This window comes from Phascolarctos cinereus, unplaced genomic scaffold (genome assembly GCF_003287225.1).
Source record: "Phascolarctos cinereus isolate Bilbo 61053 unplaced genomic scaffold, phaCin_HiC Scaffold_3;HRSCAF=262, whole genome shotgun sequence".
Classification (NCBI taxonomy): domain Eukaryota; kingdom Metazoa; phylum Chordata; class Mammalia; order Diprotodontia; family Phascolarctidae; genus Phascolarctos; species Phascolarctos cinereus.
This window is the reverse complement of record NW_027555736.1, coordinates 67,249,981-67,270,896: the sequence shown is the minus strand read 5'-3', so window position 1 is coordinate 67,270,896 and position 20,916 is coordinate 67,249,981. Positions and strand designations below refer to the sequence as shown.

The 20,916-nt window shown below is 44.8% G+C and overlaps 1 protein-coding gene across 4 annotated transcripts in view; it reads right to left on the bottom strand.

Annotated features, from left to right (window-relative positions):
* Positions 1–809: 809 nt before the first annotated feature.
* Positions 810–20,916, bottom strand: part of AP3B2 (adaptor related protein complex 3 subunit beta 2) — a 56,366-nt gene continuing 36,259 nt past the window's right edge. For 2 of the 4 annotated variants that reach the window (XM_020997054.2, XM_020997053.2), the window contains exons 15-26: positions 17,113–17,299; positions 11,765–11,883; positions 7,558–7,666; positions 6,817–6,982; positions 5,163–5,355; positions 4,939–4,999; positions 4,148–4,254; positions 3,635–3,866; positions 2,416–2,500; positions 2,052–2,149; positions 1,620–1,758; positions 810–1,322 (exon numbers count right to left, since the gene is read on the bottom strand). In XM_020997054.2, coding sequence (XP_020852713.1) covers positions 1,172–1,322; positions 1,620–1,758; positions 2,052–2,149; positions 2,416–2,500; positions 3,635–3,866; positions 4,148–4,254; positions 4,939–4,999; positions 5,163–5,355; positions 6,817–6,982; positions 7,558–7,666; positions 11,765–11,883; positions 17,113–17,299 — 1,647 coding nt within the window. In that variant the 3' untranslated portion in view covers positions 810–1,171. Of the gene's footprint in view, positions 1,323–1,619; positions 1,759–2,051; positions 2,150–2,415; positions 2,501–3,634; positions 3,867–4,147; positions 4,255–4,938; positions 5,000–5,162; positions 5,356–6,816; positions 6,983–7,557; positions 7,667–11,764; positions 11,884–17,112; positions 17,300–20,916 lie in introns of those variants that run through there. The other 2 variants (XM_078150898.1, XM_020997057.2) reach the window with 2 other exon arrangements.

Genomic DNA, 20,916 nt, shown 5'->3' with positions numbered 1-20,916 from the left:
TAATGTTGGGCCCCAAAATAGACGGAGGACTGAAGTAACATTCATCTATATTTCAGAGGGAACTCTGGGCTCTTTGATGTATATAGGCCATATTTAATTATCTTCCTTTTTTTTACAAAAGATCTTGAAAGCATAGTCTTTCCACCCCACAGCCTTGGGGTCTTGGACCCCGAGTATTTTTTTCTGGGTTCCAGCAATAGCATAGACCATTCTTTTTTTCTCTTGCAACAATAACTACCTACACTTGCAGCTAGGAACTAGAGCCAGTGGTGGACCAGGAACGCAGTCCTAACCTATAACCTTTCACCGACTGCTCCTTAAACACACCAAATCCTCTTGTATTACCTAAAGATGTGTGCTACGGGTAACTATAGAGAAATGTGGGATGAACAGAAAAACCTAAGAAGATAAAGCTGTAGGGCACAGTCTTAGTAGAATCTTGAAGAGGCGGCAGAGTTCATTTTCTCACCTCACTTTCCTTTGGTTCTCTTCCATCCTCTCCTACATTGCCCCTCAATTCATTCCTATGCCCTGGCCCATGTGTACACTTCAAACCAGAAGTTCCCTAGGGCTCTCTTCATCCTTTCCATTTCTCAGGCAAGCCATACTGCCTGACATGCTTCTATGACATCAGACCCAGGACAGTATCCTATGTCCCATTTCTACCTGACTAGAGCCAGCCCTGGCTCCTTCTCAGAGCTGTGTCAGAAAGGTCACTTGATGGGTTCAGTAATGGTTGCTTCTCTAGGGCCTGTGCCAGCCTCTGCCCTTTTCTATGACCACCTCCAGAAGAGCCCAGAGAGAAGGGGTAGGTGAAGGGGGGCAGTTTTATTGAGGTTTTCCGTAAGTAAATAAAGGATACTGGACTAGGGGAGGCACTGAGCAAGCAGCTGCCACTCCTTCCTCTCCTTCCCCAGCCTTTAGGAGTCCCTTGGGGAGGACAATGAAGGCAGATAACCAGCAAATGAGGCCCTCACCAAGGATATAGTTGGTAGGTGTGTGTGGAACTAATACAGGATAGGGGTTGAGGAGGGAGACTGTTTCAAGGCCTAGTCTGCAGCTTTGGGTGGGGATTTGATGGGGGCAGTAAAAGGGGTGGATGCATCATGGCTTGGGGCCTGGGGAAAGGGAAGAAGCTAATGCAGCAGGCACCGAGGGCAGGTGCATAGAATCACTGTGTCAAGGCCTGGATAACATCCTTCACCAGCATGGTGCCGATCACCATCTTCTCACTGTTGACTGTTAGCTGAGCAGCTGCACCCACCCTTGCATCCAGTGTCAGTAGAACTAGACTTCCACTAGTCAGCGTTCTTCCAGCAAACCTTCCAGGCAGAAGAGGAAGAGGGGAAATAAGTACAAAAGAAAAAGAGGAGGAGTCCAGAAAAAAACCCTCTGAGTAGAGCCAGAAGGATGGCCTTGATCTCCCAGTCCTCAATACGGAAGGGAATGTCATTTAGGTGTCATCAGTTAGGGGGCATCTTCCACCCACACAAAGTCCAAGTACTCTCTCCATGTCCTTCCCCACCCCAACCAGCCCTTCATTAGAACCCCATATTCCATAAGGGCCCCTCTACCTTCTTCTTGGAGTCCCTCCCCTCCTAGTTAGGGCCCTGGTTCACCTGTATTCATCAGGAGCACCACAGGGTATCCGACCAAGATTGGCTGTTGCAGTCACCCTCTGGACTATAATGTGGTCATTTGAGCACATATCTGGCAGGGTCAACTTCTCTGTGATTTCACTCATGCCTGTCAGCTTCGCTGTGAGCCCATGAGTTAAAGAATTGGTGTTGGTGGGGTGAGGTGAGGTGGGGGGAAGAACCTGACACCTAGACCTGTTCAGAACCTCTCTGACTTGGAACTGAGTCTTCCCTCATCAGACCAGGCATGCCAAGAAAATGAGAACCAAGTTCCCAATTTGCCCACCCCAGTGCTTTCTCCAAGGTTATGAATAAGTAACTGTCTTCTAGGACACAGAGTTTAAGCAATAACACTGTGGCCTTATAAAGAGATGATGAGGGGCCCTGGGCTTTTGGACTTTCCTGATTACTCACCCTGTTCCTTCTTGAACTCATTTTCACTCATAAACACAGGAGCCATCAGCTCCCCCACTGGTGGCTGGATGGAGACATAGAACTGTCGAGTTTGAGTGCTGGAGGAAAACAAGAAAATAAGGCCAATACCATACCCTTCCTGACAAGGGCTGGATCTTAGGAAATAGAATCCCAAAAGGCAGGGCATGTACACAAGAGTTGGGCCCTAGGAAATGAGGTTGAGTTGGAAGTTGGGTACCAGGAATTGGGGCTGCATTCTAGACCCACTAGATCTTGGGGTCTTTTCCCTTCTCCCACTTCTACTCTAGGAAAGAACCCAACCTCCCTCTTCTAGGGCTTCTTGGGATCTAAAATCAACATGTACCATAACTGGAAGGTGGCTGCCTGGGTGGAGTCAGAGAAGTTGATGCCCATGGTGGCTGTAACTGAATCACCAGGTGCCAGGGATTCTGTGATATAGAGAGGGGTAAATCTGCTGTTACCATCCCTTCTCAGGAAATCTGATCCTTAGGCTCCATTAAGTTCCAAAAGAAATGAGATCATTATTTCTTTGGTTTTTGCCTCCCTACCCTACCACTAACCTTGATGGAGCCCTAAGAATGACCAAGGATTCTCCTCCCTTTCTTTTTCTTCTCTTCCCCACTTTGCTCTCCTCCCTAAGGGACTTCTTTCCTTAAGAAACATTCCCCCCTCCCTAAGAAAGAATCCTCTTTGCCCAAGAAAGTCTTCCTTCCCTATCACTTTGTCCCTGATCTCTCATCTTTCTACCTCATCACCCCTCCCTACCTGCCTATCCCCAGCTCCAAATCTAGACCATTCCCAAAGCAAACATGATTACATTATCTATGACAAGTAACATTTCTCAGCAACTATCTGTACTGGCCCCATTTGCACTTAAAATTTTTTTTATTGGCACTGTTTATGGCAGACACTCTTCCAGGCACAATATATATGGGCACCATCTGTTCAGAGCACCATCTTCTGGAAGCTTGTATATTGGTCACTATCTTTCTGTACTAGGCACCATCTGTACTGGGTATCATTTATATTATATCAAGCACCATCTGTGTCTAAACTAGTCATTGTTGGTGCCAGGCACTGTCTTCAGAGTATAGTCTATACCTGCATAGTCTGTGTTGTTGCCATCTGTACTAAGCACTGTCTTACTAAGCACTCTCTGTGCCAGGTACTGATTCCTGGGCACTGCCTACACAAGGCTGTTTTTGCCAAGCAACATTTTCAAGGTACCATTGTACCAGGCGACATCTCCCTGGTCTGCCCTCAGAATCATTTGGACCCATCACTGTGTTTTAGGCATAATCTGTAAAGAGTACCATTGGTACTCATCTTAATCTGTAAGGAGCATCATTGATTTCAGTGTCTTGGGCACTGTACCACATGAATTAACAGCTCTTGTCCCTGCTCTTGGAAAGCTCACAATCCTCAATAAATATATAAACACACAAGGGAATTTAGATGGACATAGGACATAGATTTAGTAAATGAAGTACACAAATCTCTGGTCAAGGGTTATGAGGCTGTCAAGGATGCCCTCCCCCCATTTCCCCTATATCCACCCTCACCAATCTCAGGGAACTCTTGGATGCGTATGCCAGACTGCTGATGGGTCACCCCCACATGTAGACCCTTCACAGGGGTATCTGAACTATTGGAGAAGTGGATGCACACAGATACCATGTGTGGATCCCCAGGGAAGGGCTGTCGGCTGAATACATACTCAACAGCCAGCCCTTCCCCTGCCACACGGTGTAGCAGCTCCTGCCGCTTCCCAGGGCCCATCACAGGACTGAGCAGCTGTGGGTGGGCAGGAGAAGGGGGGAAGAGTAAAGTGTAGAAGTAGGGATAGAGTGTAAAGGTGGGTATAGGAGAGACCAGAGAAGAAATAGGTACAGGAACAGGCCAGAGAGAGGGAAATGGAGAAAGAAGAAATTGATTAGTACAACAGGGCAACACATCAGACCCCTGCCCATTCCCCTATGCTTGTCCCTGTCACTTAGGGATTCAGAAATGGATAGTAACTCCTTGTAATCCACCCATTCCCCATGCCTTGTTTTTTTCAGGGTTCCCACTCTCACCGAGGGTGCCAACGACGAGTCAGTGAGTGTCAAGCCTTCCAGATCAGTGACTAAGCTGTTGGAAACGACTCTTGGTGGGGATACTGGCTGAATGCTGGGAGGAGTAACTGTGGGGGAGATAGGGGGCAGTTCATAATGATGACCTATGGGAGGGGAGGAGGAAAGGGAGGGAATGGGACATCCTTTTTGGAATGGAAGGAACTAGGGAGGGGAGAGAAACGAAATTTAGTCAGAGTAATGCTTCAGCACCATGGACAGTGGACATTGAGAGCAGCCAGATCTGGATAGGCTTGCCAGCCCTGAACAGGATCTATTCAGCCACAGCAAGAAGTCAGATATTGGATAGGCCTCATTGGCCCAGAGATAGGGGCTGGACAGAAGTCAGGCTCTTCGGCCCATAGGCAGAGGTTGGAGAGACAGATACTGGACAAGATTGAGACCTGTGAATCCTTGGACAGAGACTAGGATTTAATCCCAATCCAGATATTACCAAATAGAAATTGTATTATGCTAACTCTCAGAAAGAGATTAGGAATTGCTGACTTCCATACAGAGACTACACAGGGCTTGGACGTTCACCCAGACGTGGCTAGACAGTATTCCCCAGAACTGGTACATCACAGTCTCAAGACAACTTCGCTCCCTATGCATAATCCACTGATCAGGCTTAAGCTATTCATGGACCCACACATTTAGTAAAGTCATCCTCTACTCACAGCTCCCATTATGGGAGCAACCTCTCCCTTCCATCGCACAATACTTCCCCTCCAACAACAAACTTCCCTACTCACAGTCTTCCAGGTCAAGCAGGGAGATCTCCTTGGGTTTGGGTATTATCTTGCTACTTGGAGGCTGAGCAGAGGGTAGAAAGAGGGAAGGGAGACACACTATGGTCTCTGCCTGAGGAAGGCAGAGAAAAGAAAAGCACCCCAGCCAGTCCAGTGAGGAAAACTCCCTACTGGGATAGGCTATATCTTCCCTCCCTCTTCCCCTCTCCCCAACCCCTTGTTCTTACTGTCTTTCTTCTCCAAGTGTCAGGCTCCGTTTGGTCCTCTTCCTCCTCCTCCTCAGACTCAGATGCTGACTCAGATTCTGATGAACTGCTGTCTGAAGCACTTCCCTCCTCCTCTGAGGACTCAGATGTCTCTTTCCTTTCATGTGCCTTCTTCTTCCTCTTTACCTTCTTCTGCTCCTCTTCACTCTGGTCACTGGAGGGGTAGATAGGGCTCAAGACCATATGCTCAGAGCTCAAAAGCCCCTAAATCCTGCCCTTTGAAATAGTGAAAGAAGGCTTTTCCTGGGCTCCTTATTAAGTCTGGCAAAGATGGCTATTGGCACTTTCACAGAATTAAAGGCCCTCAGAGATGGAAGGGACTCTAGCAATCACCCAGACCACTTTTATAAAACCCATACAAGAGTTCCTTCTACCAAATACTCAACAAATGATCACCTTGAATCTCCTTGAAGTCTTCTAGCAAAGCCCACAATCTCTCAGAGCATGCCATGCCACTTCTCAGACAACTTCAATCACTAAGAAGCTTTTCTTCATATTGAGCTAAAATCTACCTCCCTGTAACTTTCCTATTCATCAGTTCTGTCCTCAGCAGCCAAGCAGAACAAGTCTCAAATTATTCTGCATTTTAATCTCTTAAGGACGTGAACATTGTTATCATGTCTCCTGTAAGTCTTTTCTTCAGTCACCCTTAGGTCCTTTAACCTAGCCTTATATAGCATGAGACAATGTATGTAAAACCCTGTGTAAACCCTTAAGGGCTGTAAAACATCTATTATAACTATCACAATTATCATCATCTCAAGGGCCCTGAAATCACCTTTCCTTCCACTTCCCTTTGGCCCTTCTCTTTCTTAGAAAAGTTCTCTGCATGCTATGCTCTGCATCTGCCAATATCCTGGGGCTAAAGAGTTGGACCAAGCCCATTCTGCATGTCTCTCAAATGAGAGCCCACTCTGGGGATGGCCATGAAGCCCCCACAAGGTAGCCCTTTACCCCTCAAAAAGCAGAAGACCATCTAGACTTTGGTCAACTATTCCGAAAGAGACTTTTAAGCTTTCTCTGAGATGAGCAGATGGACAGATTTCCTGTTTAGTAAAGTACCACAGTTTGTAACTGGAAGGAGGACAGATCCAGATTGATGCCATCTACAGTAAAGATGAAGGATATAGACAGAACTCAGAAGCTTAAGTCAAAAGTCACTTCAGGTTCTCCACACAACTTCCTCTGATAGACTCAAACAGCATTCACAGACTTTGTATTGCTACTTGACCCAAGCTTGACTCTGGATTGTTTCTGGGGAAGTTGGGATGTGCTCATTCAACATACTTAACCAAAGGAGTCTGAAGTCTCCATTAAGGAGATGCCAACTACTGACCAGAGTCATCATATACATATACATGTACATGTACTTATATATACATATACATATACATGCCTAAAGCACAAGTGAACAAGGCTTCAAATTTGCCTGATATCACAAGGCAAGAATGGGATTATGAGACTAGACAATCTCTGAAGTCCCTTTCAGCTCTGTGTTTATGATCTGTGCTTTCTTAATGGTCCCCTCCCCAGGGAGCTGCCAGCTATCTGGCCACATGTCCTGCTGTCTGACCTTTGGCGTCCTTTCTGGTCTAGGAAGGACCCCTCAAATCACCTCTCTCCACTGTCCCTGGAGGCCTCCTGGCCGCCTCTTCTCCCCTTCTTCTTCTCATCTGCCTCCTGCTCATCACTCTCGTCCTCGTCTTCGTCTTCATCGCTGCTGGTTCCTGAGCCACTCTCGTTGCTGCTCTTGCTCTCAGACTCGCTCACAGACTCAGGGTCTGTGGTGGAGGGCTGGGTCAGGGCCAGATCAGGGCCAGGGCTCTGTGACTGCTCAGCTCCTGGCCAGGCTCCCTGGCCCCAGGGTTCAAGCAGTAACACTTGTAGGTTGAGTTAGCTCCCTAACCCCAGGTTCTTTCAGTGAAGCCTAAAATCCCAGTCTCCTGGACTGCTCAAACTGTACAATCCACATACACCCTCATGCATATATTCATACCATCACATAGATATGAATCAATAAGTGCACAAACCCACATTCTGAAATGCACTTATGTGCACCGACAAACACATATAGATCCCAAGACACGTTGAAATGGATGAAGACACAGAGACACATGAGACAGACAGAAATTCAGTGCATATTTCAGTGTGCACATGTCTACTAGAGGTGGGACACACATTGACCCATGAAGGTTCGGACTCATGAACACAGACATACACATGAATATTCATGCAGCTAAACACAGACATACTTAAGTAATTGCTACACACTTGTAGAAAAACGCCATACATTTACAGATTTGGGGGTACACATGATGCTGTGGGGCACTTTTATGGGGAGTCATTCCATTCTCACCACTGTCTGCTGACTCCGTGGGCCCTGACTCTCCCTCAGAGTCTGAGTAAAATGGTTTTTCCTTCTCCTTTCTTTTCTCCCGGTTAGAGCACTTGGTCCATTCAGGAACCTGAGTGGGTGAGGGATGAAGAAAGGAGTTTAAAGAGGAGCAAGAAAAAGTCAAGTCCAGCCTGTCCTCTCCCTCCCCTACCTCTCTACACAATGATACCCCTCTTCATTAGAGTTTCTTCTCTATATCCTGTTAAGCCAGATTAAGAGTCAGGCCAGATCTGGTTCCTCCTTTGGAGAGAAGGCGATCTGACATGGGATCTAGGAGGTGGGGGAGAAGAGGGAGCCACTGCACACAAATCAGGGAGGTAAAATATTGTGTATATAGGAGAAAAGGAATGCCCATGGATGGGATGAGTGCACATGCAGGGAGAAAGGAGGACACCGAACACAGAAGAGCCAAGGTGGGACACTGTACATGATGGGGAGGATGAGGGATGGGATAACACGGCACACCAAAGGGACCTGGGTATAGTCGCCCAACAGACCCATATGGATTTCAATCAGGGATAGATCCTCCTCCTGTGGGTTGAGAAGCATTTGGGAAAAGTTAGGGGCTTTGATGAAATGACTCCTTGTCCCTTTCAAGAGGGGATGAAAAGATCCATTGGCCATCAGTGACCTGAACAAGAATTGCTCAGATGGGATCATGTGTATTCTTGGTGTAATGGTTTCTTTATACAAGTGGACTACATTGACCAATTAACCAGCTATTATTGTACCATTGAGCTCCAATGTGCCTCACCACCATCCACTGCTGCACTGTGCCACTGACTTGCAGTCCAAAAGAGCCCAAGCATCTTTTTGGTGTGTTTTTTTTTCTAGGCTCACTGCTTCCATTCTGACTTGTTCAGTGACTTGAAACCCCCTAATAAATCCATAAATACAGGACTTTACATCATGATGCCCATGAAATTTCATCTTGTTAGATTCTGCTCAATATTCTAGCTGCCATCTAATATAGCCCCTCTTCCTCCTAATTTGTGTCATTTGCAAAACTGATAAGCAAAACTTCTATGTCTCTATCCAAAGTCAGGGACAGAAACATTGACTAGCACAGGACCAAGGACAGAGACTTTCCACATATTTATTAATGGCTATTCTTTGGGGAGCTTCTGTCACTTAATTCTATTATCCAGTTTCCATTTGCCCATCTTTGTCCACAATAATATCATGAAAGACTGTCAAAATGTCTTGCTGAAATCCAGATATAGCACATTCCTGACGGACATTTTCCTGATCTATTAATTCTCAAAAAAGCAAATGGTAGTCGTCACCTCCTGAACACATTCAGCAGCTTCTCACTTCTGTGACTTTGCTCACACATTTCCTGGCACCTAGTGGGTCACAGGATTGCAGATTTAGATCTGGGAAGAACATCTGAGGTCATCAAGTCCAACCCCCTCCTTTTCCAGAAGAGGAAATAGAGGCAGAGCAAGGTTAAGTGACTTGCCCAATGTCACACAGCTAGTACATATCTGGGGCAGAATTTTTACCCGGGTCTTTCTGACTCCAAATCTAGTTCCACACCCCCTACACCATATTCCTTATCCTTTTCTAAGCCCTCTACATCTCTGCCTTTTCAAATCCTACCAATCCTTTAAAATTCAGTTCAAACTTCACCCCTCCTCCACAAAGTTTTGTCTGATCACCTTAGCTAGATGTTATCTTTCCCTGCAATAAATTCTCATGGTACACGGAAGACATTTAAAGCCCTTCATAACCTGACCCCCCTTCTTATACCTTACACTCCTCCAATTCCAATAGTCTTCAATCCACTGACATTGGCCTCCTGGCTCTTCCTTAAAGGAGACACTCCATCTTCTGACTCTCACTGGCTCTCTCCCATTTCTGGAATGATCTTCTTTATCTTCACCTCTGGGCTTCCTTGGCTTTCTTTAAGGCTCAGATAAAACCCTACCTTCTGTAAGAATCCTTTTTCATTCCCCTTTAATGCTAGTGCCTTCCCTCTGTTGATTATCTCCAACTTATTCTGCCTATATCTTGTCTGTACATGCTTGTTTACATGGTGTCTCCCCCATTAGATTGTGAGCTACATGAAGACAGGGACTGTCTTTTGTCTTCCTTTCTATCCCAGCACAGTGCCTGGAACATAGTCAGCACTTAATAAATGTTTATTGACTGACTGACTGGTTGTTCATATCTCTTCTTATACATCTGTCACGTTCAGTTTTTAAAATGCTTTTTTTGTGTGTTTATGTCTTCTCTCTCCCACTTGGCTGTTTCACAACACCTAGCATGGTGCCTTGTACATAGTAGGTTCTCAGAGTTTCCTGGAAGTATACTGGATCACTTAGAATCTGACACTTTGGTGTGCTGTGATAGAAGAAGCTCTACACTTGGAGTCAGAGGCTCTGGGTTTGAATCTTGGCTCTGCCATACTAATTCTGGGACATCAGACAAGTCACTTAGCCCCTCTGGGCTCATCTGGGAAATGAGGAGTTGAAGTAAATAACTGTAGATTCACAGATGGGAGGGAACCTAAGAAGTCATCTGGTCCAATATTCTCTTTTTACAATTAGTGAAACTGAGGCCTACAGAGAAGTTAAATGACTTGCCCTAGGTCACACAGGCACTAAGTGGCAGGGTCAGGAATTGAATCCAGATCCTCCATTTCCAAACCCTGTGCTTCTTCTGTTGCATCTTGCTCTCTGCTCTTAAGGCCCTGTTGGCTCTAAACCAAATGATCTGGTCAAAGGCCCTTCTTTACACAACTATTCTGCATAGCCTTTTGAAAACTCCAATCTTCTGACAGGATAGGACATAGAGGTATGAAGCTATATGGAGAAAGAAGCTCTTTGAGAACAGACAGATACCTGAGCTCCCCTCTGAAATTCGAGTGACTAGTGATTGCATCGGCCCTCATGTTACCTCAACTCAAAGGGCCTCCCTGCAAAGGGGAGCAGGGTCTGGACTCCAGAGAGTTAAAGGGGTGTGAAGGGTTGCCCAGGGACCACAGGAACCCGGAAAGATGATGGAGTTTGTCAGGGCTTGGTGGAGCTTGGTGAAGCTAAAAGACAGCAAGGCCCAGCTCCATTTAGGTTCCAATCAACACCAAGGACAGTTTCCATTGTGAGATTTGTGAGACTTCTTGAAAGTTCTGGTCCCCTGTTGTTGCAAACAATAACTCTTACAAATATCTCAAAGGGCCATGTATTTAGGTACAAGAGGTACAAGAAGCTGTGAAACTGTTCTTATACTATATTTTAACTCTTCCTGAAGATAATGGATGGTGGTAGCAAAGCAGATTCAAAGCCAAGGAGCAGGGAATCAAAGGGGTCTCTACCGGAGAGGGGCCAAGTAGAAGCCAAGGCAAATTTAGGCCAGGAAGTAAGTGCAGAAGTCTGCCTGAGGTGCAAGGACATTTATCATCATAGGATTAAAGGGGACTTTAAGACTGCTGTGACTGTAACTCTGAACTTCCCCCAATTGATTACCACCTACCTGTTCCTCTGCAGTATAACAGTAAAAATCCTTAGAAAACCTGCAAAGGCTTTGTGCTTAAGGAATGGCAGGAAGGGAGGAAGAGACCATGACTGTACTCCAGAGCTACCAGTTGGGCTGGGGAACATGGGTTTGCACTGGAAGCATTCAGTTGTGGCAATAAGGAAGGAATGAGTGAACCAGGATGCCCCTAAAGCCCTGGAATAAACACCCTGAGGAAAAGGTTCAGGACTCTTTTGAACAAGCTTTGGGGAGTCCAGGAGGCACCAATGGACTTTGGCACCACTAAAAAGAAGGGTTAAGGGTTTGGAAGAAGAAGAGCTAGAAAGGGTCTGGGGAGATTTAGGGAACCACAGAGGGCCAGGAACAGGATAGACTTTGCAGGGTTCAGATGGATAAGGGAGCTTAAGGGAAATCACAGAGCCTACGAGTGTGACCTTAGCATTGTTTTGAGCTGGTGTTGTCCATGTCATGACCCAAGCACCACAGAGACCAATGGGTTAGATTTCCTCCCTACTCCCTAACCCCCCCAAGAGAGGAGGGATTATGTTTTGAATCTACTGACATAGACAAGCTTGTGTTTGGTCCCACCCTTCTGCTTCCTCCCAAACCACCCTCCTTGCCCCTCCACTCCTCTGTTCTTTCATTTGGTCCTCCTGATCCCTCCCCAATCCCTCCCCACTTTCCCACTCACCTCTACATTTCTGACGGATGGGTCAGGAGCTTCCTCAGGCCAGTCTGGGAGTTCTTGGTAGCCAGTGGCCTTGGCATTAAGCAGGTGAGACAATGAGCCAAGCTGAAAGTGGTCTCGGTCTATGAAAAGGCAGAGGTGAGGTAAAGGTCAGGGGTCATGGTTAAGGATGTGAAAGTGGACAGAAAGCAGAGCTAAAAACGCTTAAAATTTGGTGATTTTTCTTCTTCCAAAGGACAGCTTATTTTGTTCCAGGAGATTTCTAAGTAAAGATCTCAAGATCAGAGGTCTCAAGATCACACTGTAGGGGAATTTAGTGTTAAGGGGCATAGCATGGAGGGATGTTTGGGATAGAGGGACAGACTATGTGTATACAGAGAGAATGCACAAGGGGAAAGGATATACCTTAGGAGGCTGGAAGTAAAGAGGAGTCCACAGGGGAAGTGTTCAGGAAGATTTTTACCATCATGGGATTTAAGGGGAAAAATTGACACTGGGGGGTGGGAAAGGTTGAGAAGAAGGAAATCTATAACTAGCACAAGGCAAATGGGGCTTTGTCCCAGGACAGGAGCATGGGTTGGGGAAAGGGTAGAGAATGTTTCCTCTCTCACATTGAAGTGAGAGATTTAGGCCATCCCAAATGGCCTAAATGCCCCTAAGCCAACTCCCCAGTGGTTTTATCACTCTGGTACCTCTCTCCTAGCACCTACCTTTCTGCCCTAAACATCTAAAGGAGGTGTGTGAATGCTGGGGATATCCCTACTTCTGACATGGCTATTAATTATGTATATCACAGACCCCTTTATATTCCCCTTCCACCAACTATATTTCCCCAGGTAAAAATATTCCTAGTTATAGCTCTGGGGGAGGAACATATCATGGGAGACTTTGCAAGGAAAAGATATACCCTTATCAAAGGATAATTAAAAACAACCACCCTGTTGCTTTGTTGGGAATGATATGTATGTAGTTTATCGCATACTGTTTGAATGATATGTATGTAGTATATCACATACTGTATGAATGGAATTATGGGAATTTGGGAAAGTTCCACCCCTTCTGTAGGAATATCTGAATGTCTGAGTAATCAAAGACAAGCCAGGGGGGTGGATACAGCTGAGAATCTGAGCTTAAGGCATACCTGTCACTTCTGTTGCACAAATAATCAGAGAGTTAGACAGTCTCTCAATTATGAGACAGACAAACAGGGAGTCCAGGCATTGAAATAAAAAAAGCAGGGGGATTCACTTCTGCTTGTTGGAAGAAGCTTACTTGCTTCAAAAAGGCTGAAAGGAAAGAAGATAGCCACCTTTAAGAAGTCATGGCCACTAGAAGAACCAGACCCAGATATGAACACAGAACAAGCAGTGAGGAAGCTGGGTTTCATTAAATAGTAGAAACAATCTCAAAAAGAACTTAATGAATAAATCTGCTTCTGGCCAACTGAACAGGACAATGAGAAATAGATTAGAGCTAAAATAGGATTTGAGAGGTTGGATCCATATACCCTTCTAGGATGGGAGGCGAGGGGAAGAGAGCTGCAGGGTCAAATGCTACATGGCCTGGAACAGCTGGAAAGACTCTGGTGGGCCAAGAGGAAAGGATTTCCTTATTCAAGGACGAGGGAAGAAGTCAGGGCAGGAAGGAATCAAAGAATGCTACAGAGTAGAAGTTATAGCCAAGCCAAGAGGGATGACATGGGAGCCATGAGAAGACTAGTCAGTCATTCAGTTAGTCATTAAACATTTATTAAGCACCTAATGTATACCAGGCACCATGATAAGCCCTGAAGATATGAAAAAGAGGCAAAAGACAGTCCCTACCCTCAAGGAACTCACAATCTAATGGGGGAGACAAGCAAACAAATATGTAGGGAAAAGCTATATATAGGATAAATAGGAAATAATTAAAAGAGAGAAGGCACTAGAATTAAGAGGGCTCGGGAAAGGCTTCCTATGGAAGATGGGGTTTTAGTTGGGTCTTAAAGGAAGCCAGGGAAGCCAGCAGGTACAGATGAGGAGGAAAAGCATTGTAGCAATGGGGAACAGCCAGAGAAAATGCCTGGAGCTGAAGGGGGGGGGGGTTTGTTCATGGAATAGCCAGGAGGCCAGACTAGGATACAATTTATCTTTAGTCTCTCCCTATCTACTATTTCTTCCCTGCTGCCTACAAATATGACCAAGTCTCCCCTTTTCTCAAAAAACCTCACTTGATTCAACCATCTGTACCAGCTGTCATCCTTTACCATACTATATATCTTTTCTTATTCATAGCTAAAGTCCTTGAGAAAGTCACCTACACTTAGTGCCTCTACTTCCTCCCCTCTTCTAAACCTTTACAATCTGCTTTCTAATCTGAAAATGCTCCCTCCAAAGTTACCAGTGATCTCTTACTTGTCAGTCCCAATGGCCTTTTCTCAGTCCTGATCCTTTATGACTTCCCCCAGTATATGACATTGTCAATCACTAGCTCCTCCTAGATACTCCCTCCTCTAGGTTTTCATGACACTGTTCTCTCCTGACTCTCCTATCTGTCCACTGCTCCTTCTCAGTCTCCTTTGTTGTCCCTTCATCCATGCCATACTCCCTTGTGTGGTGCCACCATGGGCATTCCCCAAAGCTCTGTAGTGAGCTCTCTTCTCTTTTCCTCCATACTGTTTTACATGGTGATCTCATTAGCCCACACAGGTTTAATAACCATTTCTATGCAAATGATTCCCAGATCAATATATCCAGTTTAATCTCTTTCCTGAGCTACAGTCACATATCTCTTAACTGCTTCTTGGACCCAAGTATCTGAAATGGATGTACCATAGTTATCTCAAACTCATCATATCTTCATTTTCCCCTCCCAAATCTCTCCTCTTGGGAACTTCCCTTTACTACAGAAGGTCCAAATATCCTCCCACTCCCTCAGGCTTTCAATCTCATTATTGTCTTGGAATCTTTACTCTCTCTGACCCGTTATCAAACCTGTTTTCAGATCTTGTTGTATAAAACCTCAGAATGTCTCTCATGAACATCCCCTTCTTTCAATTCACATACCTACAACCCTAGCTCAAACCTTCACTTCTCACCTGGCCTATTACAATAACCTTCAAAATGGCCTCCCTGCTTCAAGCCTCTTCCTATTCCAATCCATTTTCCACTCAGCTGCCAAGGTGATTAAAAAAAGTTTTATTTCTGCTTTTTGTTTTTTAACATTTATATTTTCACTGTAGACCATTAAGCTAAAATCATCCTTCATAGCAAATAAAAGCAGTGGATAAAAAAAAAACTGTATCTCACAATGCCTGATAGATTTTTTTTTAATCACTTGATATCCATCACCACACTGGTGATTTTTCTAAAGCATAAGTCTGACAATGTCAAGCCCTCTGTGAGCTTTAGTGGCTCTCTTATTTTCTCAAAGATCAAGCATGAAGTCCTTTGTTTGGCATTTAAATCTCTTCATAACCAGTTCTCTTCCTATATTTCCTAGTCTTCTCACACTTTACTTCCCTCTCGACACTCTATGATCCAGTTGTACTGGCATACTTGCAGCTACTAAAACATGACACTCAATTATCCATCTTAGCAACTGCATTGGCTGTTTCCTCTTTGGGGAATGTTCTGCCCTACCATCTCCATCCATTCGTTTCTCTGTCTTCCTTCAGGATTCAGCTCAAAGACCACTTTGTGCAGGAGGACCTTCCTGGTCATCCTAGCTGCTAATGCTTCCTCTTTTAAATTACTTTCCACCTACTCTATATATATACCTTGTATATACCTAGTTATTTACATATTATATCCCTTATTAGAATGTATGCTCTTTTTTTTGGCCTTTCTTTGTATCCCCAGAACTTAGCACAGTGCCTGATACATAGTAAAGGCTCACTAAATGTTTGGTGACTAACTGAAGAGTCTACCTTGAGGGCTATGCCAATCCTTCTCAAGAAAGGTAATAAATAGCCTCCCCTTGAGGCTGTGATTCTGATTGCCTCCAAAGGAAAGGGATGACTCTGCCCATCTTTCCTGCTCCCCACCTCAGGCTGTTGTATGCACAACAATGTAGAACCCTGTTCTCAGCAACTCTTCTTTTTACTCTGGGGACTTTGTTCTGTTAACCTTAGTTTCTTAGTAAAATTTCCTTTTTGTATCTTCAAGTCACTTGTGGCTTAATCAAGGTTTACTTTCCAATAGGAAGAGGGAAGACTGGTTTTCCAGGAGGCTGAGATAGAGAGAAGTAGAAGATCCAGGAGGAACAGAGTCAGAACCAGCTATGAACACTGGAACTCTCCTGTCTGTGTCCCTCTATGTGAAGAAATGGTTTGTTGGTAGAGAGAGAAATTCCCCAGAGAAGGATGGATGTGCCTAGGTGGTAGTCAGTAGTGATGTGGGAAGGAGGAACACATCCAGAAGTGATTTGAGGTAAAGGGGAAAGCACAGCATAACCTTCCCTTGTAAACAAAGAAGACACTTGAACAATATAGTGTCTGGGCTTCTACCTAAAAAGCAGGTAAATATTATAGCAGTCCTTTGTCTAGTCAAGAACCCAATTCATATATGAAAACATCTACTGACCTCAAAAGGTCTCAAAGAAAACGAGGTATTGGGGGAGCCTAGGACATGGTCCTCCTTTGAGTATGGAGTTTAGAAATCAACTCCAGAAATAAAAGAAGTCAGGATGGGAAACTCTAAAGTACTGAGAAAGATTATATAGCTAATGGTTGTGCCAGAGCAGCAAGAGATAGCCGTGTTGAGCTCCATTTACATTCTAATTCACACCAGAAACTGCTGTGTTGTGAGATTTCTGAAACTTTGTACAGGTCTGTAACCTTCTCCTTGTTTGTTGGGTAACTCCTATCTATTCCCCAGTGTCATGAGTTGGAAAGTCTGTAGAAAAACTCAGAGGGCTGGGTGCTTGCTTCAGAAACAAGAGGGTAGGAGAACAGATGGAAAACTGTGCCCTGATTCAAAAAAGGTAGGGAGGAGAGAGGACCAGTCAGAAATAAGCTGAGGGAAGTAGGAAGGTCAATCCCTAAAGCCCAATGAAGAAAAGACAAGATCTATCTCAGGAGGCAAACTAGAATTGAAGCATTTCAGTGGGAATCCACTGCCATTATGGAGGGGGTCATGGAGGAAAGCTTTGCCAATGAGAGGGTTTGTTAAAGTTGGGAAGGGCTGTACCCCAGTGGTAGTGGGGAAGGAGGGCTGTACCGTGGGGCCCTGGGGGCTGAGATGCTATGTAGGGGAGAGGAAGCTGCACTATGTGAAGGCAATCTGCTGTCCCATGAGGGATACAATCTGTCATTTCCTATGAGAAAACCTGACCTTCCCCCTTCCCCTATCCCCTTCTCTTCAGTGTCCTACCTTTGAAGGATGACTCCAAGACAGGGGCAGGCTTGGGGGCCAAGAACAGCTTCTTTGCATGACGGCTGAGGGTGCCCCCCTGCTCCGAGGGGACAATGAGCTGCCGGGTAAAGCGGGCTCGGTCTCGGATGTCATAATTTTGATCATACTTTGCCAAGCTCAGCACATACTGGGTCAGCAGCTTTGTCTGGGAGGGGAGAGGAGCAGAAAAAAAAAGGAGAGAAAGAGAGTTGAGGCCAGATAGCACATCAGTAGCTTTACTGGGGGAAGGCAAACGAAACTAGAAGGGATTGGGGGAGGGGGGGAGGAGATTCCCCTTAAATATCTTTACAGATGGGTATAACCCCCCCCAGAGGTTATGAAATAAATACAGAAATTTGGTGAGGCTAAGCATTTAAGTTCAAATATTTCTCCCATGATATGATTTCAATGTGGTTCCAAACTCAACTGCTTAAGAACTACAAAAAGGCTTTTGGAAAGAAATAATCGAGCCCAAAGGAAGTAACGGTAATGAGAAATTGGCACATACAGACTTACAGACTTTCAGAGAAATTACATAAGAGCCTGTTGGTTTTAACCATTTAACTTCATGTATGAATGAAGGGTAAGAAGCATCTAAGAACTGGGGGAGGGAAAACACTAATGAAAGTGGATTTCTAGACTCATAGAGACAGCATGGCTGATAGAGCCAGCCTCAGAGCTTCGGCAGCCTGGGTTTAAATCCTGACTCCAACACACATTGGCTGTGTGAGCCTGGCTAAGTCCCATTTAACCTCTTAGCACTCTAGGCAATGGAGACGTTGCATGAAAAGTTCTGTCTTTCACTGGCAGAAGGAATTTTCTCATCAGAAAGTTCCCTATATCAGTGAAACTATACAAGTTCAGTCACTGTCCCTGTGAAAAGGTCCATTGGGTTCCCCATCCCTGCTAGGTGATGCTAAATTGAGAAACCATACTTTTAGAGCATGTATGCTTACAGAAGATTGCTTTAAGACTGAAACTAGGGTATCCAAAGAACCTGGGACTCCCAACACCATTTGAAAATGTTTCAGTTTGGATAGAGCACTGGCCCTGGAGTTAGGAGGACCAGAGTTCAAATCTTGCCTCAAACATTTACTAGCTGTGTGACCCTGGATAAGTCACTTAACTCTGATTGAAGAAAGAAAAAGGAAGGAAGGAAGGAAGGAAGGAAAGAAGGAAGGAAGGAAGGAAGGAAGGAAGGAAGGAAGGAAGGAAGGAAGGAAGGAAGGAAGGAAGGAAGGAAGGAAGGAAGGAAGGAAATGTTTTAGTGGAATATCAGAGCCCTCTCCTCAATTTGTCAGGATCAGAATGCTCATACCACATAGAGATTTTGGATTGTTGCCCATCAATGCCCAGATTTCTCCCCTGATTCAATCCAATCAAACAAACATTTAATAGGTGCCTACTACGAGCAAGGAAGTTTGCTAGGCACTGAAGAGATTATGACAAAACATAACAGTTGCTGCTCTCAGGGATCTTACTAAATTCTCCTGGGAGGAAGGACATGGAGGGAGGGACACATATCATGTACAGAGACAAATAAATACAATGTATTTATAAAATTATACAAATATTTCCAGAGGGGGAGAGTGTTAACTATTGAATGCTGCAAAGAAGTTTTTTTTGGGGGGGGAGGTGTCTGTACCTGAGCTGTGATTTACAGGAAACGAGACATTCTCAGAGGCCAAGAGGAAGAAGAGAGGGGCAATTCAGGCATGGAGAGTATCATGAAGAGTGACATGAGATCAGATTAGAAAGGGAGGTTGTAGAATCCTTTAAAGGCAGGCTGAGGGTTTTGTATTTGGTGCTAGAGGCAGTAGGAATGAATACGTGCATATGCGTGTGTTTCAGAACAAGATGGTACAATTAAATTCTACATAGATGAGACAAAATCAACTTTGCTGGCACCTTCCAAGGCTTCCTTGATGACCAGGGCTGATATGACCAGACATCACTGAACGTGCTGGGAACTGTTAAATTTCTATCAATTACTAACTTAGGTAGAAAGATTCTAGATGAAGCAGCCAAGTCCAAGCCAGAATTTTCGGCACCTGACTGGTCATATCAAGTCAACAATAACAAGCATTTAGTAAGTGTCTCTACTATGCGTCAACTGTATCAAGTGATGGACTTACAAAGAAAGACCAAAAAAGTGTCTCAGCTCTTAAGAAGCACATATAAACAAGATCCCCAACAGGATAACTTGGATATAGGAGCTTCATCGTATAACAGTGCAGAGATAGGATTTGAACTCTTCCCTCAGTCCAAGAGAGACAGGGCCCCTGGAGGGACAGGGTGTCTGAAGGAGAGGTAGATAAAGCCATCCCAAGCTCAAACAGCCTAGTAGATTCCCTTAAATCCAGGGATCCCCTGTGGAATCCTAAGTACCACCGGATGTGAATCCTCTCATATAACACATATATGAAAAGGTAAGAAAGATTCCCTAGGCCTAGGAAACTATATGCATGATAAATTGCTGAGGGTCCTTTAACACCAGAGATAGCCATGTGAGGAACCAGGGGGCCCAGAGGCTTTTAGTTAGAAGGGACCAGAGAGGTAAGGTATGCTAGCCTAACCTGCTCAGTGCTGAAGTCCCCTTTGTAACCCCTGCCCCAAGCAGAAGCAAAGATAAATAATGCTTTGGTAAAACCAAACATCCCCTAACAAGTACACATTCAGTACCTCAAACATTTATTTTGTATATACTTTGTATTTACTTGTGCATGTTGTACCACCTTTTGGATATTCTGAACTGGACGCATCCTCCTTGCCTTGTCTAAATACCTTAACAAAATAACTCCATGAAACCTAAACATGTCCGACCTCTAAGACAGGAGTTCTTTACTTTGTTTGTGTCATGGTCTCCTCTGGCAGTCTTGGTGAAGCTTGTGGACCCCGTCTCAGAATACTGTTTTAAATGCATAAGATGAAACACATAGGATTATAAAGGAAACTAATTAGATTGAAATAGTTATCAAAATAATAAAACAAAAACAAGCTCACAGACTCCAAGTTAAGAACCTTTGCTCTAAGAGGGGGTTGAATCCTTGTTCCAGTGGGAGAAATGTTGGGACCCCAGAGGATGAATCATTGAATAGAGGATGACCAGTTTGCCATTTTTCCTGAGAATATCCTGCCATTCTTGAGCACAGTAGGACACACTCTGCTTCTCATCCTTATTGTTTTCCCTAAGTAGATTTAAGTGGAGCTTCAAAAGTATAAAAACATGCATAAGTCTAAGAACTGAACCAGTCAAGCCAATTAATAGCACTTGCTGTGCAGACGATGCCTGGACTTCCTGGTAGCAAACCAAGTTCTGGTCTATGAGGATTGTTCCTGAGTGATGGTTCCCTTGATTAAGTTTCCATCCCAGGGGGCAGCTAGGTGGCACAGTGGATACAGCACCAGCCTTGAATTTAGAAGGACCTGAGTTCAAATCTGGCCTCAGACACATAACACTTACTAGCTGTGTGACCCTGGGCAAGTCACTTAACCCCATTGCCTAGCCAAAAAACCAAACCAAAACAAAACAAAAAAAAGTTTCCATCCCAGCTTGAGGACCATTTTCACAGTGGGCATTTGCTTCCCATAACAACATAATTTTATTTCACCATGGTCGGCTTCCATGGAGGGCAGGTCACTGGAAACAATTCCACTCATCCCCATTATGACACCTTTTGTCTAGTCTTCCTGAGTTTGGGTCAATGCTGCTCCCAAGGCTACTCACTACTGGACTCAATTTTTTTCCCCCTCAGGACCATTTTTGATATTTAGTGAGACAGA